The sequence below is a fragment of the Drosophila eugracilis genome, unplaced genomic scaffold (assembly GCF_018153835.1).
Source record: "Drosophila eugracilis isolate 14026-0451.02 unplaced genomic scaffold, ASM1815383v1 contig_423, whole genome shotgun sequence".
NCBI lineage: Eukaryota > Metazoa > Arthropoda > Insecta > Diptera > Drosophilidae > Drosophila > Drosophila eugracilis.
The window spans coordinates 7,040-22,917 of NW_024573287.1; the positions used below are offsets into that span (position 1 = coordinate 7,040).

The 15,878-nt window shown below is 43.3% G+C and overlaps 3 protein-coding genes across 3 annotated transcripts; all 3 read left to right on the top strand.

Annotated features, from left to right (window-relative positions):
* The first annotated feature begins 3,766 nt into the window (after positions 1–3,766).
* On the top strand, positions 3,767–6,661 carry LOC108105117 (zinc finger protein 316). Its single transcript, XM_017211550.2, has 2 exons — positions 3,767–4,720; positions 5,846–6,661. Exons 1-2 carry the CDS (start codon positions 3,767–3,769, stop codon positions 6,653–6,655), a joined length of 1,764 nt encoding a protein of 587 aa, XP_017067039.2. The 3' UTR covers positions 6,656–6,661.
* A 375-nt stretch (positions 6,662–7,036) lies between these two features.
* LOC108105118 (V-type proton ATPase 16 kDa proteolipid subunit) lies at positions 7,037–7,812 on the top strand. Its single transcript, XM_017211551.2, has 2 exons — positions 7,037–7,140; positions 7,192–7,812. The coding sequence occupies exon 2, from the start codon at positions 7,216–7,218 to the stop codon at positions 7,789–7,791; it is 576 nt and encodes a 191-aa protein (XP_017067040.1). The 5' UTR covers positions 7,037–7,140; positions 7,192–7,215; the 3' UTR covers positions 7,792–7,812.
* A 279-nt stretch (positions 7,813–8,091) lies between these two features.
* LOC108105177 (protein shuttle craft) lies at positions 8,092–12,708 on the top strand. The gene is made up of 5 exons (XM_017211629.2): positions 8,092–8,833; positions 8,979–10,387; positions 10,647–11,720; positions 11,791–12,142; positions 12,203–12,708. Exons 1-5 carry the CDS (start codon positions 8,498–8,500, stop codon positions 12,302–12,304), a joined length of 3,273 nt encoding a protein of 1,090 aa, XP_017067118.2. The 5' UTR covers positions 8,092–8,497; the 3' UTR covers positions 12,305–12,708.
* Positions 12,709–15,878: the final 3,170 nt, after the last annotated feature.

The following is a 15,878-nucleotide window of genomic DNA, read 5'->3' on the forward strand; positions in this document are numbered from 1 at the left end:
AATAAATTACATTTTAAGAGCAAAGAAAGTTCCCTTAAAAGACGTTGACAGCTATTCGTCAGTCCATTAAATTTGGGTTTATTTTTTCGGCATTTGTTTTTTAGGATGCATTAAAAGTCAAACGATCTCGGGCGTGTTTGTTTCTTCACTTTCGTGTGTTTTTCAATCTGGGGGGTCCATGAGGGGGTTTCAAGATCTTAAAAGCAGCAATGAGGGACCAGAAAGGGGGGCCCATCCCCTCTTGATTTATGTTTGTGGCTCATTTATATTGAAATTTGATATATTCGAGCGCACGCGGTTCATTTTGCAAAAGCCGCCGTCTCCACTTCGTATTTTTTATATTCGAATTAATTGAAATGATTGTGATCTACAACATCGCCTCGCATGCATATAGTATACCCACTTTGGATCTGTATATATTATATATATATATATATATAGGTGGGCATATATAATTCATGAAGATCTACTCTCCTTTGTCTCTGTCTCGTTTTCAGCGAACTTTTATTCCATCCATATAAATTATATCTGGGGTAGACAATAGTATAACACCTCCTAAACGCTGTTGTTTAGGCCCTGCTTTTGTTTTATTGCCATGGCCTGACATATACATAAATGTTGTAGGGCGTTTAGACCATTGAGATTTTGGAGGTGGGCGTTTGTTGAGAATTTGCATGGAAAGTTGAGACTTTTAAGTTTGCCGTCAATTAATAGAAATTGATACTATTACTAGTCGATTTATTAAATATTTTTAAACCTTTGAAAATATATTTAACTAATGGAAAATCTTCATTCATTAACACTTTTTAAAATGTATTTTTAATTTGGAATATATTTTAAGGCTTCACTGATTTTTACCTGAACCAAAACGAACTTTGAAAATTGGCATTTTCACCTTGAGAAATCAGCAACCCCAAAAAGGTCGCTTAATCTTAATGCTAAAATGTTTTGGGCCCACCACCGCTGGAAATAAACTTGGCAAATCAACACATTTGTCAAGCTACACATAACAAGGCGCAGATGAGAAGGCCCAAAAGAACCAAAAATCCAACCAACTAAGGCAGTTAAATGGAAACCGAAAGGAGAACAACCAAGTTCATAGGGGGAGAAGATCGAAGGGGAAATCCGAATAAGAGTTGATCACCCGCTGACAGAAAATCACTTGGCAACGCGGCTGATCATTAACCGATAACACATGACATTAAAGAGGTTCACAAAGAAGTTTTAAACGCACACAAAATAAGATAAATGCCGACCACCCCAATGAGGAGGAACCATCTACCGAACTCTACCGAAGAATCCCCACAATAACGAGCGGAAAATTAATAGTGTGAACAAAGAAGAAGAAGAGAGGGGGTTTGGGGGATCCAAAGGTAAAGATCTGGTCATCTCAGATAGGTATCAGCTTACATTGGAGCTGGAACGACGACCGTGCACAACGACGGTAGTAAGGAGTTGGAAATTTGTCAAAATGTCAACGGGTGAAACAGTTTTGGAGCGGCCTCTGAGATTCACTGGGATGCGATATGAGGATGGGATGCTACGGATCCGAGGGACCTCGTTTGGGGGACGACCACGTAGCTTTTGTAAAACAAACCATTAGCAGCTAATGAACATTAGTCATGCGACATAACAAAGTCTCCTGGCGACTGTAGAAGTCCGATGATTTAGTGAGTGTAATTAAAACTTAAGTTTCCTTGGCTTCGCATATGTAAATAATCGGCCAGAATTCCACGAAAAGTCAACCGAAACGAAAAACGAAATACGAAAAAAGAGTTTTTCAACTAAGGTTGAACAAGTTTTGTGATGTTTTTGCTGTTCTCTATCCACCCGGTCGATCCTCATGCATATATATTATATATATACTATATAATTATAATGAATCGCCTGTATAATCGAAATTTATGCAGATCGTGGGTAACCGAGGCGAGCAGCGCGTGTTGACAGTCAACCGATTATCAATCATTGGTCATAGGATCGGTAGTTGGTTGGGCTAGATAGCCACTGTTCTTGGGGCTTCTCAAACAGGTAATCCTGATAAGATCGTTTTGTAAGTGATGGTGGACAAATCATGTACAAGATTGTGCCATGGCAGCCATTAGAAACTCTATTCGGTAATTGGCAATTAGGAGCGTGACTCGCAGTCCTTGTGAGTCACAAAATCGACTCCATTTTCCCCAGATCCCCATTCCATGTAGCTGTAAATGTATACCACTTCATTTGTTTTTTAGGAGCTTCCTTGAATTCTCGTTGTGTGTCACCATCTGGTTTCACCTCATCGGATCCTCAGAGTCAGAGTCCTCCGCTTGGGTCCCTTGATATTTATGGGCTTTTCATCCAATCACAAATCACCCGGAGCATTTTGTATTGCACATTTTTATGGTCGCTACTGATGCTATGCAAGTCGAAGAAATTGCCTTCGTCTGATTTGCGATGTGGGCTGGATTTAATGGCTTGGGTTTGAAGGAAGGTGGTCTAGGTTTCGGCTTAGAAATTATTAGGTGAAATTGGGCTAACGAAATTAGTTTTTTATTGGGCTTAAAACTGGATCCTGAAATATGTTTTAATAGGGAGTAGAACCTTTATTGGTAATAATTTTTTTACAAAAATATATGTTTTACTGTTGCTTGTAAGTTTTTAACTAAAATCTTTTAATAGATAAAACGTAAGTAGAAATACAAATTAATAAATTGGAATTAATCATACAAAACTCTTTACAGCTGAATAAGTAAGATATATATCCTTAGCCACACGAAAACCTTTGGATTCTTAGAGAAACTCCATAGAGCAGTTCACCGAAGCACCTGTCTTCGGCTGTTAAGTTCAGTTTCGTAGAATACCGTAAATATGAACCGTTATAAAACCTATATAACACCGGTCTTTATATTCGCCATACAAATTCTTGACATCCTATACTCCAGTTTGGTCATTCCTAGCGGTTATGTCATCTAGTCCACAGCCGCAGTTCCTTCCCACACTCAGCACACACAGCTAAAAAAAAGAACACACTGCTGTGACGAAAAGAGCCACTTGAAAAGATGATCGCTGCGCATGCTCATAACCGTAAGATTCACACATGCCTGGGAATCGGAATCGGGCGAGGATGTGGATGTGAGGTGGATGCGGATGAGAATGTGAATGTGGATGAGGATGAGGAACAAGAGAAATACATTTTGAAAATTTAACGATGCGCACATTTTATTACCGCAATTAATTACAAAAACAACGCGGCCAAAACGAAATCTTAGTCACTTTATCAGTTAAGACCAGAAAGAGAAACAGAGAGAGAGAGTGAGACCAGCAGGGAGAAAGAGCGATCCGAGCGATCTGAGGGCAGCGATAAGCTTTATGATAGATGTGACTAGTAGAACGCTACTACCAAATGGTTCTCCTGCCTGCAGATTGCAGCTCCTCTCGTAATTGGAGGCGCGACAGTTTGTCTCCAGCAGTCAAACCCGGTTAATTGGAGAGCCCTAATCTTCGAAGAGAGCAAAAGAGCAAGCAGTTCGAGGCGAAACCTGTTTCTTGACCAATTAAATTCGAGAGCGGGAGCGTAAGTCTGGCTTTAGGCCTGGCCAAAAAGACGATGACGGCTGCTGTGGGCCGTGAGCCCAAGACATTTCGTGTTTCGACGCGTAACGCGACAGTTCCCCGGGTTCATAGCTCTCCGTCTCAAAAGCCAAAAAACAAAACCAATCAAAATCCGTAACGCCAACGGTCTATGAGTCATTCTTCGGCGTGGACAAGAATGGGTTTCAAGCACGCCATGCTGCAGCGCAGTTATGATCTGTCGCCCTCGCCGGCACGTACTTCACCCACCAATGGTGTCCAAAATCTGGGAGCCGCCCAGCTGCCACCGGTTCAAGTCACTGACTTTAGTATTAGTAAAATCCTGGGAAAGGAGCGTAAACCTGCTCAGGATACGGGCGCGAGTATCCTGGACCTCTCCAAGAGTAGCAGCAACAGTACAAGTAGTATTAGGAGTCCTCAACCGGTCGGAGGACTAGCAATCCCTGCATCTCCTTATGGGGGCTACAACATGTTGCCACCTGATTTGGTGGCCATGGCCAATGCCACCAAATTCTATGCCCAATTCTTCCCGCATCTACTCCCCGCTTATGCGGCTGCTGCAGCAGCTGCTGGCCTGAGTACTCCACCCACATCGCCATACCAACAACATCATCAGCCGCAGCAGCAGCCTTTGCCAAATCAGCAAAAACGCTTCTTTGCTCCTTATGTGATCAATGGACAGATTCCACAGCATCAACAACAGCAGCAGCAGACTCTCATTCGGCCAAAAAGCACAGCCTGCACTCGACCAGATTGCCTGGAGTGCCTGGATTATTACCAAAGATTGCAGGCTGGTGGTTACAAGCAGGCCACTCCCCTTATTTCACCTGCCGCCTCCTCAGTAAGCAGTTCCAGTGGTTCGGTGCGTCCTGTTAGAGATCTGATCATGACAGCCGCAGGAGGAGCCGCAGGAGGAGCCGCCGGCACTAACATCTCACTGACCACCGTTACCAATCTGAGTCTGAACTCGGTCCAAACATCAGCCGTCGGATTGATGCCCAAAATGGCAGGAGGATTGGTAACCACAGCCGTCGGCAGTAATAGCGGAGCAATTGGTGGCGTCGGTGGATACAATGCTACATCAGCCGAGGAGATCAGCTACAAATGCAGGATTTGTGAGAAGGTCTTTGGATGTTCGGAAACTCTTCAGGTGAGATATTTGATTTTTTCAGATTTTAATTTTTTAATCAAAAGAGTCAAAAACTTTTGTTAGTTAAGAAATAGTAATTTTCAGCTTTTAGACTTATTATAATATTCACATTTTCGATTTATTTTTGACATTAATTAAATCTTGATTTGAAAATCGTTTCCATTTTATTCAATTCCTGTTGAAAACACTTTTGAAACAAATTTGAAAAGGATCGAAAAACTTGAACTGAGCTTATAAATTAAATATTAATTAAAGATTTATAAGTACTCACATTAAAGGCTTATGTACTTATTTACAAACATTTAGCAGAAACAAATGATTTTGTTTAACGTATTTTTAATTACAAATTCAACCGTTCACTAACAAGTTTTCAAATATTTATCGATTGATTTTCATACCAGTTTAAGTATTATTAACTGCAAAAAAGCATTTTTAAAGTCAAATTCCATTGTGTCTAAGCCCAGATGAATTGCAAGAACAGCATTAACCTTTCACATACCCATTTATCAATTCAAATTATCGTTCACCCAAGCCTCAAAGTCAAAAGGCATAGGAGATCCTCCCAAAACGGGTTTCTTGGCCAACCAAGATAGCATCTGGATTAGGGCGGAGCTTGGCCAATGAAGTAGCAGATATCCAATGGGAGGGCGGAGCTCCAAAGAGAAAGGTTCAGACGCGAGTGGAGTGGGGCAAAGAGAGCAGCGGAGAATCGGGTGTCTTATGCAAATCTCACAAACGGTTTCTTCAAAATGGAGTCGGCCAAAAACAGAAGCGGGCCCAGAAAGAGAGAACTGGTTTTACGCATGGGTGCAGGGCGCAGCTACCAGACACGTTAGAAAGAGAGGGCACGCAGACGAGCGAAAGAGAGCCATTCACAAAATGGCCTCAGAGAATAAAAAAATTTTATTTGCCAACTCAAATATTGTTAATAATTTTTTAAAATATATATAAAAATAATGGCATAAGGTGCCCAAAATATATCGTCTCACATTTTTAGTTTTGGGACTATGACATTCAATAGGTTTTCTTTTCGAGATTTTATAACTTTAACTTTAAGTTTAATTGCACTTCTTGAAATTAAAATATAACAAACTAATTTATTTGTATTTTCGGTTTACCCTTCAGGCTCATGAAAAGACTCACAAATCCCCGCGATACGAGTGTGCTGATTGCGGAAAGGGTTTCTCCCAGCTCCGGAACTACAAGTATCACCTCTCCGTTCATCGGGGAACCAAGGAGTTTGCCGCTGAGTGTCCCGAATGTGGTAAGACATTCAACGACAAGGGATATCTCAGTAGCCATCTAAAGATTCACCGAAACCGGAAGGAATACGAGTGTCCATACTGCCCCAAGTCATTTAACCAAAGGGTGGCCTTTAATATGCATGTCCGGATTCACACTGGAGTAAAACCTCACAAATGCAACGAGTGCGGCAAGAGATTTTCTAGGAAAATGCTACTGAAACAGCACATGAGAACCCACAGTGGGGAAAAACCTTATCAGTGCTCTGTGTGTGGAAAATCCTTTGCCGATCGCAGCAACATGACCCTGCATCACCGTCTGCACTCTGGAATCAAACCCTTTAGTTGCCCCCTGTGTCCCAAGGCCTTCACCAAGAAGCATCACCTTAAGACCCACCTTAACTACCATACTGGATGCAAACCCTATGTCTGTCCACATCCCAATTGCAACCAAGCATTCACCCAGTCAAGCAACATGCGGACTCATGCCAAAAAGTGCCAGTACCGCCCACTAGATGGAGTCACCTCCTCTGCAGTCTCAGTGCCGGGTAAAGGTCCTCAACAGGTACCACCATCCTCGTTGGCTTTGGCCATGGCTCCAACATTTGTGATGCCACCACCACCTGGTCCTTTAGCTCCTGGACCACCACCGCCGACTCAACAAACTCTGCTTAGCAATCTCAGGACATTCTAAATCAATGGATCTTGGTAGCAGAATCAGCAGCAGTATCAACCAAAATTAAAGCACTTACCAAGCATAGTTCTTCATTGTTGTTATTCATCTTAGGATTAATATCAAAAATTCCTTAGTCACACTTTGCTTAAAAACATAATACTAGGAGTAGTAAGTAGGTTAATCAAAAAACTTCAAAAACAGCGATGTCACAGATCTTTGAACTTGTGCATTATATAATTTGTTTGTAAAAAGGAACCAACATAAACTTGCCAATTTATGGCTTTTTTAAATTGTAATAACTCTAAAACTCTTTATAAAACCTTTTATAAGTCAATCTTGCCCTTGTATTTAAGCTGTTAGTATTATGTTTAGAATTTATGAAAATAAACTTTATTAGACAAAAAATAAAAAAATAAAAAAATGAATCAGACATACATAGTTACCATTGGATGTTTATTCAGATCAGAAGTTCATTGATAAAATAAAGGAAGCATATCATTCAAGTAAATCTGTGATATTTAGTTAAGAATTATCCATAACTTTTAGATTTCCAGTTAGCGGCATTTCAAACTAAGAAAATGGATGACATATTTCCAGAAATGAATGAAACCGAGACATTACACGTTCACGAGCTAATTGACAGCCTAAATATGAAGGAAACAAGCATTTTACCTTTGATTATAGAGAACTATCCTCCGTATTCACCTTTCTATGGAGTGATGGGCGTTGTCTTCTCTAGTGTGCTGACTTCGGCTGGAGCAGCGTATGGGACTGCTGTATCCGGCACCGGAATAGCCGCCACAGCAGTAATGCGTCCGGAATTGGTCATGAAGTCGATTATTCCGGTTGTTATGGCAGGAATCATTGCTATTTATGGTCTGGTTGTTTCCGTGCTTCTCTCTGGCGATTTGCAACCTTCTATCAATTATTCTCTACCTACTGGATATGTACACCTAGCCGCTGGACTTTCTGTGGGATTCGCTGGTCTAGCTGCTGGATATGCAGTGGGTGAGGTTGGAGACGTTGGGGTTCGTCACATTGCCCAACAGCCACGCCTCTTCATCGGCATGATTTTGATCTTGATTTTTGCCGAGGTTCTGGGGCTTTATGGTCTTATCATTGGTATATATCTGTATACGGTTAACATCAAGTAAAATAACACTTTTTTTATTATAAAATGGAAAATTAATTATAAACATGAAATAAAGAAAACATATCATATTTTTCACAAAAAGCAAGAATTTTTTTACAATTTATTTAATTTAACGATTTTCTCATAATTTAAATACAATTTTAATTTAACGGTCACTTATCAACGGTTTCTAAAACTGACCAATATTGCCAGACAGTTTTGCAATTAAACTTGATCATTACAGGTTCGAGTCTCTGCTAGATAATACGACATTTTCGAACATTTTCACTTCGGTCACACTTAATAAGTTTACAGGCATATTTGAACAGTCCCAGTTTGGTCACATTGGCAGTGGAAGATATTTTTTTGTTAGCAATTAATAAATTTAAGCGAGCGGAAAGTACGCACGAATCGCCTGTAAACCAGAAAAAAAGTGACCGCGGATACTGGCGGCGTGGCGTCCAGTTGGCCTGCAGTAGGCTTTCACAAAATCTTATAGAACAGAGCTTTCGATTCGGCCAATTTCACCAGCGGGCACAATTTCATCACTGCACACGTGTCTAGAGCTTTGCTGGGAATCGGAATCCACCTCCGTGGATTGCGGACAATCCCGGGGTTGTGCTGGGAAATGCCCAGCAGCCAGTGGCTGGCAGGAAGAGACTTTTCCGGCGGAAAAGAGAAGGCTGCATCAGAAGAAGGAGCTGCCGAACAGGGCAACAGGACTTGCCATGTCTGAATACTGGCAGCAGTTGACCAACGGCTCCGGAGGAGCAAGGCCAGGCAATGAATCACCGGCCGTTGCCTCTTGCAATGGGGGCCATGAAGCGCCGACAGTGGGTGGCTCTAACAACGCCCACGGCAATAACAACTATGTGAACTTCAATCAGTTCATCATGCAGCACAATCTGGGCGGCGGAGCATCATCCAATGCTGCAGGAACTATGCAACATCCACTGGGCAACAGTAACAGCAACAGCAGCACGAACTACACCTTGGGCGGAGGCGGTGGAGCCTTTGGACTGAATCCACCATCAACAGCAACCAACTCTAACAACTTTGCGAATGTAAGTCATCCAACTCCCAATTTCAAACATATGAAGAATCTAAAGTTTATGAAATATTCAGACCATTTAAAGTAGGTTTTATTTTGATTAATTAATCAGATCTATAATAAATTGAGATGTAGAACTAAATATATTCTTTCTATAGTTTTATTCGCAGCCCATATTCCCATCGTATCAAAATGGAGATGGCATCGCAATCGAAGCCTTCACTAACAATTATGGATCGGGCAACGCCACCAGCAGTAATTTTTCGAGTCTTTACACACCGTTTGGCAACAATCCGTTTGACTTCAGCGCTTCCAAGCTGCAGGCCTCTGCCCCAGAATTCGTGCCCAATCTGGCCAAGTTGAGTTTAGATGAGACTCCGGCAGCCACGACAAACGGTAACAGCACTGCCAGCCAAGAGACTGCCATAAATGAGACGAGACCCAGGACACTGCAAGCCGAAGGAGGAGGATCAGAAAGGGGAGGCAACAACCACCGATCAAACCACAACTACGAAAGGGACCGAGACAGGGATTCAGGGAGACCAGGAAGCACGCGTCAGCAGCGACGCTCCGACTACCGCGACGATCGAGACGATCGCAGGGAGAGAGAGGACCGAAGGGAAAGGGAGGATCGCTACGAGCGGAATGATCGCAGGAGACCGCAAAAACAGCAACGCTACGACAATCATCGCAGCAATAAACGTAGGGATGACTGGAATCGCAACAGGGATCGCATCAACGGGTTTCCGCGTGCCGTTGATGATCTGGACACGAGTAACGAGAGTGCCCACCCATCGCCCGAAAAGCAGTCGCAACAGCAGCAAATCTCTCCCAGGAGAGCTCCACCGCCGCCACCAGCGGATAATGAGAAGCTATCGCAGCGTGAGAAACTGATACGTGACATAGAACAGCGCCGACTAGAATGTCTGGTGTGCGTTGAGGCTATCAAGGCTCATCAGCCGACTTGGTCATGCCAGAACTGTTACCATGTGCTCCATCTCAAGTGCACCATCACTTGGGCGAGCAGTTCGAAGTCTGAGGTGGGCTGGCGTTGTCCTGCCTGCCAGAATGTGCTCCAAGAGCTGCCCCGAGAGTATCTCTGCTTTTGTGGCAAGCTAAAGAATCCGCCGGTGTCGCGGTCGGAATTGGCACACAGTTGCGGCGAGGTTTGCTGCCGAATCGAGGGCTGCAGCCACGCCTGCACTTTGCTTTGCCATCCGGGCCCTTGTCCTCCGTGTCAGGCCAACGTAGTACGCAGCTGTGGCTGCGGACGCAGCTCCAAAACAATGCAGTGCGCCATGAAAGAAGAGCTTCTATGCGGTGAGATTTGCGACAAGACGCTTAACTGTGGCGAGCATCGCTGTCAGTCGGAGTGCCACTCGGGCAAGTGTGCCGCGTGTCCTGAGCAGGTTGAGCAGCACTGCCACTGCGGCAAGCAAGAGCGCCAGGTACAGTGCACGCGAGAAAACCAAGACAAGCGCAGCTATTCCTGTAAGGAGAGTTGCGGCAAGCCGCTTCCCTGTGGCAACCACAAGTGCAAGGATTCCTGCCATGCCGGCAGCTGTAGGTGAGAATACATGAGTAATGCTTTTTAGGCTCAATCTTTATTGAAACATTCAACATCGATTTTCTTTCCTTAAAATATGTGCATTAAACATGACCTTAACATATATACCAAATCTTACTAAAATTGACCAACCGCTTTTATATCAGCCAATCGTATGCTAATATATTCGACGCGAAAGTGGTCTGGTCTTTCTACCCTGTACCCTGCCCTATTGCTACTATGAGGTATATCCAATTAATCTATGAAATCTTTTTTTCAGACCTTGTAAGCTTAGTCCGGAACAGATAACCAGTTGTCCTTGCGGCAAGATGCCTGTACCAGCTACTCAGCGGTCGAGTTGTTTGGATCCTGTCCCCACTTGTGAGGGCATCTGCTCAAGGACGCTACGTTGTGGAAAGCCGGCGCATCCGCATCAGTGCGGTAGCAAATGCCACCTGGGTCAGTGTCCACCATGTCCCAAACAGACGGCGGTGAAATGTCGTTGCGGCCACATGGACCAGATGATCAAGTGCCGACAACTATCCAGCCGGGCGGACGATGCCCGCTGCAAGCGTCGTTGCACTAAGAAGCGAAGCTGTGGAAAGCACAAGTGTAATGCTGAGTGCTGCATCGATATAGACCACGCTTGTCCGCTGCCCTGTAACCGAACATTGAGCTGTGGGAAACACAAGTGCGACCAGCCTTGTCATCGTGGCAATTGTCCGCCATGCTACCGCAGCAGTTTCGAAGAGCTTTACTGCGAGTGTGGCGCTGAAGTGATCTATCCGCCAGTGCCTTGTGGTACCAAGAAGCCAGTCTGCAAGCGTCCCTGCTCGCGCTCCCATCCCTGCGAGCATCCGCCGCAACACAATTGCCATTCGGCGGCCACCTGTCCTCCTTGCATGATGTTCACCACGAAGTTTTGCCATGGCAACCACGAGCAGCGCAAGACCATTCCCTGCTCGCAGCCCAACTTCAGCTGCGGCCTGGCCTGTGGAAAGCCGTTGCCTTGTGGCCGCCACAAGTGCATCAAACCATGTCATGAAGGCGCTTGCCAGTCAGCCGGCGAGATCTGTCGCCAGAGTTGCACCAAACCGCGATCGAACTGTGGTCACAAGTGTGCTGCCGCCTGCCACGAGGGAGCCTGCCCGGAGACACCTTGCAAAGAGGTGGTTGAGGTTCAGTGCGAGTGCGGGCACCGTAAGCAGAACCGCAGTTGCCAGGAGCTGGCCAGGGAGCACAGTCGTATTGCCACTGCTCAGCTAGCCTCATCCATGGCAGAGATGTCTCGTGGGAATTATATGGAGCTTAGCGAGATCTTGGCCCCAGCGAAGACCAACAAGTCAAATAAGACGTATGTGATCTTGATACTTAAATAGTCGATTTATTTTTGAAATGAATAATAATTTATTATTTTCCTGTAGTCTGGATTGCAACGACGAATGCCGGTTATTAGAAAGAAATCGTCGCCTGGCCGTGGCTCTATCCTCAGGAAATTCCGATACAAAGCAAAAAACCCTAACCAAGTACTCGGAGTTTGTTCGGGGTTTCGCAAAGAGAAACCCTGCGTTGACCAAGAGCGTTTATGAGACACTGACCGATCTGGTAAAGCTGGCCAAGGAGAGCAAGCAGCGCTCGAGGAGCCATTCCTTCCCCACAATGAACCGCGAGAAGAGGCAGCTGGTGCACGAGTTGTGCGAAATATTTGGCATAGAGTCGGTTTCCTATGACAAGGAGCCCAATCGTAATGTCGTGGCCACGGCCCACAAAGAAAGGGTAAGTTCAAGAAGCTAATGTAGTGAAGACTAAACTTACGCAATCTAACTTGCTTTGCAGTGCTGGCTACCGGCTACGAGCATCATGGAGGTGCTGGCCCGCGAGTCCGGACAACGTCGTGTCCCGGTGCCCAGTAACAATGCCTGGGGCTTAAAGAAATAGAGCTAATCCATCTGGATATTTGTATACAGAGATATTCTATATGTTTAATCGTTGGCGCTGGAGAATAATACTATAACAATTGAGGAAGAGGATGAAGAAAAGGAGCCTGGATGAAATATTGATCGATCCTGCGAGTGGGAAAGATGGATACGCTTCGAGGACAATACACATGGATTATTGCCGTTATCACGTATATTTTGTAAATTAAAACAAATGTTAGTTGAACTATAGAAAGCTAAATGTTGAATACTGAATGGAGTGAAGTGGATATGCAGGCACAAATATGAAAAACGCTGTTAACCAATCTGTTGTACGATGAATTTATCACAAATTGAGTCTTTCTGACAACGTTACTTCAAAAAAAGAAAAATATCAGAGAGATAAATAAATGAGAAAATAGAGCAGAGGGAAATTGGTGTATTTTATTTATTTAATGTTTGCAAAGTGAAAAAAAATTTAGAAAATTAAAACCATTAGTTTTTTAGTAATCCAGTTTTATTTACGAATGTAATTACAGTTATATGCTCACCAATTGCCTTAAAACTGCTAAAAGACCTAAACAAATTGACTGAAAGGTAAAACCAGTATTTTGCAGCCAGAAGCTTTTGTAGCCTTAACAATTAACATTTGGTTAGATCAATTACCTTTTTTCTGTCTGTATTAAGTGGTGCAAATGGTTGCTATATAACGCTCGTTGTTTTTAAATCTTAACCGAAAAGAAGATTGGATTTTTAAAGTTATAAGTTATAGAACTTTTAAAAGACTTAATAATTTTAGCCCAGCCCTAGCTGTTAACTGAAAACATAATTCCTATAATGTGGGTCGCACTTCACCATTAGATAATTAAGCCAGCAGGCAGGGAAATTTAGCCCAAGTGGAGGTGCTCAAGGGATATTTCACCTGCTGGTCCTTGTAGTCGAGGAAACTAGAATATTGCCCCCTGTCCCGCTGAACTGCCCACAATCCAAACTCGTTGCCATCTCGTTTCGGGCTATGGGCACACGCTTCTAATTTGTTGCCATTGCCGTTGCCATTTTCACGAAAAACAATAAGCGGCGCCTGGGGAATAATGCCAAAATAAAGATGAAATGTTACGACAAGTCAGGGGGAATCCCCTGGATGAGACGTACTCACGCACTCACCGGAACGCAATGGAGGCGGGGAGGATGCGCTATGCGGAGTAGCGATGGGATGTTAAGGCAAAAGGCAAGTCGTATATGAATATAGACCTGACATAATGAGCAGCCTATAAGCGAAATGGCTGCCATCCCCCCTGCCTCTCAAGATGTGTGCGTAATTTGAATTTAGTCTGCCGGGGACTTTATTAACAAATACAAAGAAATCCGGACGGAGCGGAGGCTGAAATGAACGAAAAAGAAAGAACGCCTTCAAGGAGAAACCGAGCTTAACTGTGGGTTGTGGGCGGTTGGGGGTTGGGGAAAAATAATTCCAGGGAGATTAAATTGTGGTTGGCATCTTTGGGACGGGGGATTTTTTGGCCGAAAGCCCGCGAGATTGAAGGGGAAAGAGTTCATTTTGGGTCAATTGTAACCACTGCATGTGCGTGTGTGGGTGAATGGGTGGTTTTGGCTGTTATGTATATAAAATGTGTGTAATTTTAATTATGTGTTATGCCAAGTCAAAAAAGAAATATATAAAAAATACAAAATGGAATGGCAAATGTGTGTGTGTATGGTGGTATCGTCGAAATGATACTTGAGCTTCTCAACATTCAAACAATTACGAAATTAATGCAGTTATTTATTTTAAATTTAAATTTAAAACCAACACACAAAGTTTAAATTGTTTGAAATTACTTTATGCGGTTAGATAAGTGTGGATTTTCATGGTTTCCGTAAGCTGACTTTGATGGCGTGTTAAAATATGGGCTTAACTATATGTGTTATCATTAGCTGTCAATTTTGAGTGGTTATATAATGCCAATTAATTAAAAAACTTATTTTTGAATCTGATAATGTGTGAAATTGATTTAATTGGCCTTTTTAAATATTAGGTAAAAATGCGGTTATGAAAGTTATGTTACTTGTTTTTGTTAAATGAATAGTTGTAAAAACATTGTCCTAACATAACTAACAAATTTAACATATATGTTTTAGCAGTTTCTCAGTTAAATGTATGGTAATCTTAGCTTATTTTACTTTAAATATTCCCTAGTATTGATATAAATATATATACAATAATCTTCAATCATTTAAAGCGAGTAGTAGTCTCCTCCAAAAAGTTAATCCCCATTTAGGCACTCCAATATGAACTTTGACATTTACGCTAGCTCAAAAAAATTCGTAACTTGACAAACATTTGATGTTCATTTGTGACATTTGTCCTGGGCGAACTTTCATACATCTATGCATATAACATATGCAGTGGCAGGTAATATGAAAGCTGTCCTTAAAATATTCATTAAGTCTGAGTGCAGTGGCTGAAATTATGCCTGCGTGTGGCATAGTGTCCTCTTCATCTCTCTCTGCTCCGCCAGCCTGAAAGGAAGGTCCTGCGTCCTGCGAGCACGTGACCCGAGCAAAAAAGAGGCGACCACAGAAATGAAAGAGGGCTAGCGTAGACGAGATGGGTGTTCGAGGAGCTGAGCGGTTGGCAAGCCGGCGAGTCGCTTTCAATTTGCGCATTTTGGCATTTTTAAAAATGCATTAAAGGAGCAGCCTCAGCCCCATCAAGGAGCACAAATAACGTGCCCAAAAAGATCTGCAGACAGACACACAGCCAGCGAATGCGAAAAGAAAAAGTTGCGATGAAAGCGCGAAAATTACTTCCTAAATAGCCGCCTGACTGCCTGCCAAGACTACTCGGCAAAAGGAGCGGCTCTTGGGGGTGAGGGATTCGTGGAGAAAATGGCCTCCAAACCGAACCAACGACGACGACTAGGACGACGACCATGTCCTGGGCTCAATAAAAAGGAGACACAGGCACACTAGCACACATAGGTACGGTATGCAAAAGGGCCAGGAGTTAGGGGCCAGGAGGCATAAGACAGGAAGAGGTCACAGGCAACGGGGTCGCAGAGTCGAATTCAAATTGCAAATTCGCCGCAGATTTTTTATGCACTTTTCCCTAGCCAAAATTAAGCCAAGCGAACGCTGCGCTCCGGAACGATTTCCAGACGGGGGACCAGGACCAGGAACAGGACTACCAAAGACAGGACCAGGATCGGGAAGAGGACAAGGACGAGGACGAGTAAGAGGACGACATTGCTGACGTTTTGACAGCGAAATAAAAAAAGAAATAGACTGCAACAGGAATGGTAATGGAACAGGGGAGTCCTGAGGAAAGGAGGCCCAACTGAATGCAAATATTATCGTATCTATATGGGAAGACGGAGCGACAGGGGAATAGGGTCGGGGTAATAGCTGAGAGAAACTGGTAAAGTTACTAGAAAAGTTAACCAATTTTAAATTTACTGAACGATTTTTTTGTATTTGGAAAATTTTATATTTTCCCGGAAAATAACCATTTGCTTTATTGGACATATTTATGACAAATGCTTATATAAATAGCCTATTTAAAAACTTTTATAAAATATTTTTATCAATCTCTTTAA

Coding starts and splice junctions, on each gene's coding strand:
- LOC108105117 (XM_017211550.2), top strand. CDS start 3,767: ATGCTGCAGCGCAGTTATGATCTGTCGCCCTCGCCGGCACGTACTTCA. Junction 4,721..5,845: donor GATGTTCGGAAACTCTTCAG/GTGAGATATTTG, acceptor TTTACCCTTCAG/GCTCATGAAAAGACTCACAA.
- LOC108105118 (XM_017211551.2), top strand. CDS start 7,216: ATGGATGACATATTTCCAGAAATGAATGAAACCGAGACATTACACGTT.
- LOC108105177 (XM_017211629.2), top strand. CDS start 8,498: ATGTCTGAATACTGGCAGCAGTTGACCAACGGCTCCGGAGGAGCAAGG. Junction 8,834..8,978: donor ACTCTAACAACTTTGCGAAT/GTAAGTCATCCA, acceptor TTCTTTCTATAG/TTTTATTCGCAGCCCATATT. Junction 10,388..10,646: donor TGCCATGCCGGCAGCTGTAG/GTGAGAATACAT, acceptor TCTTTTTTTCAG/ACCTTGTAAGCTTAGTCCGG.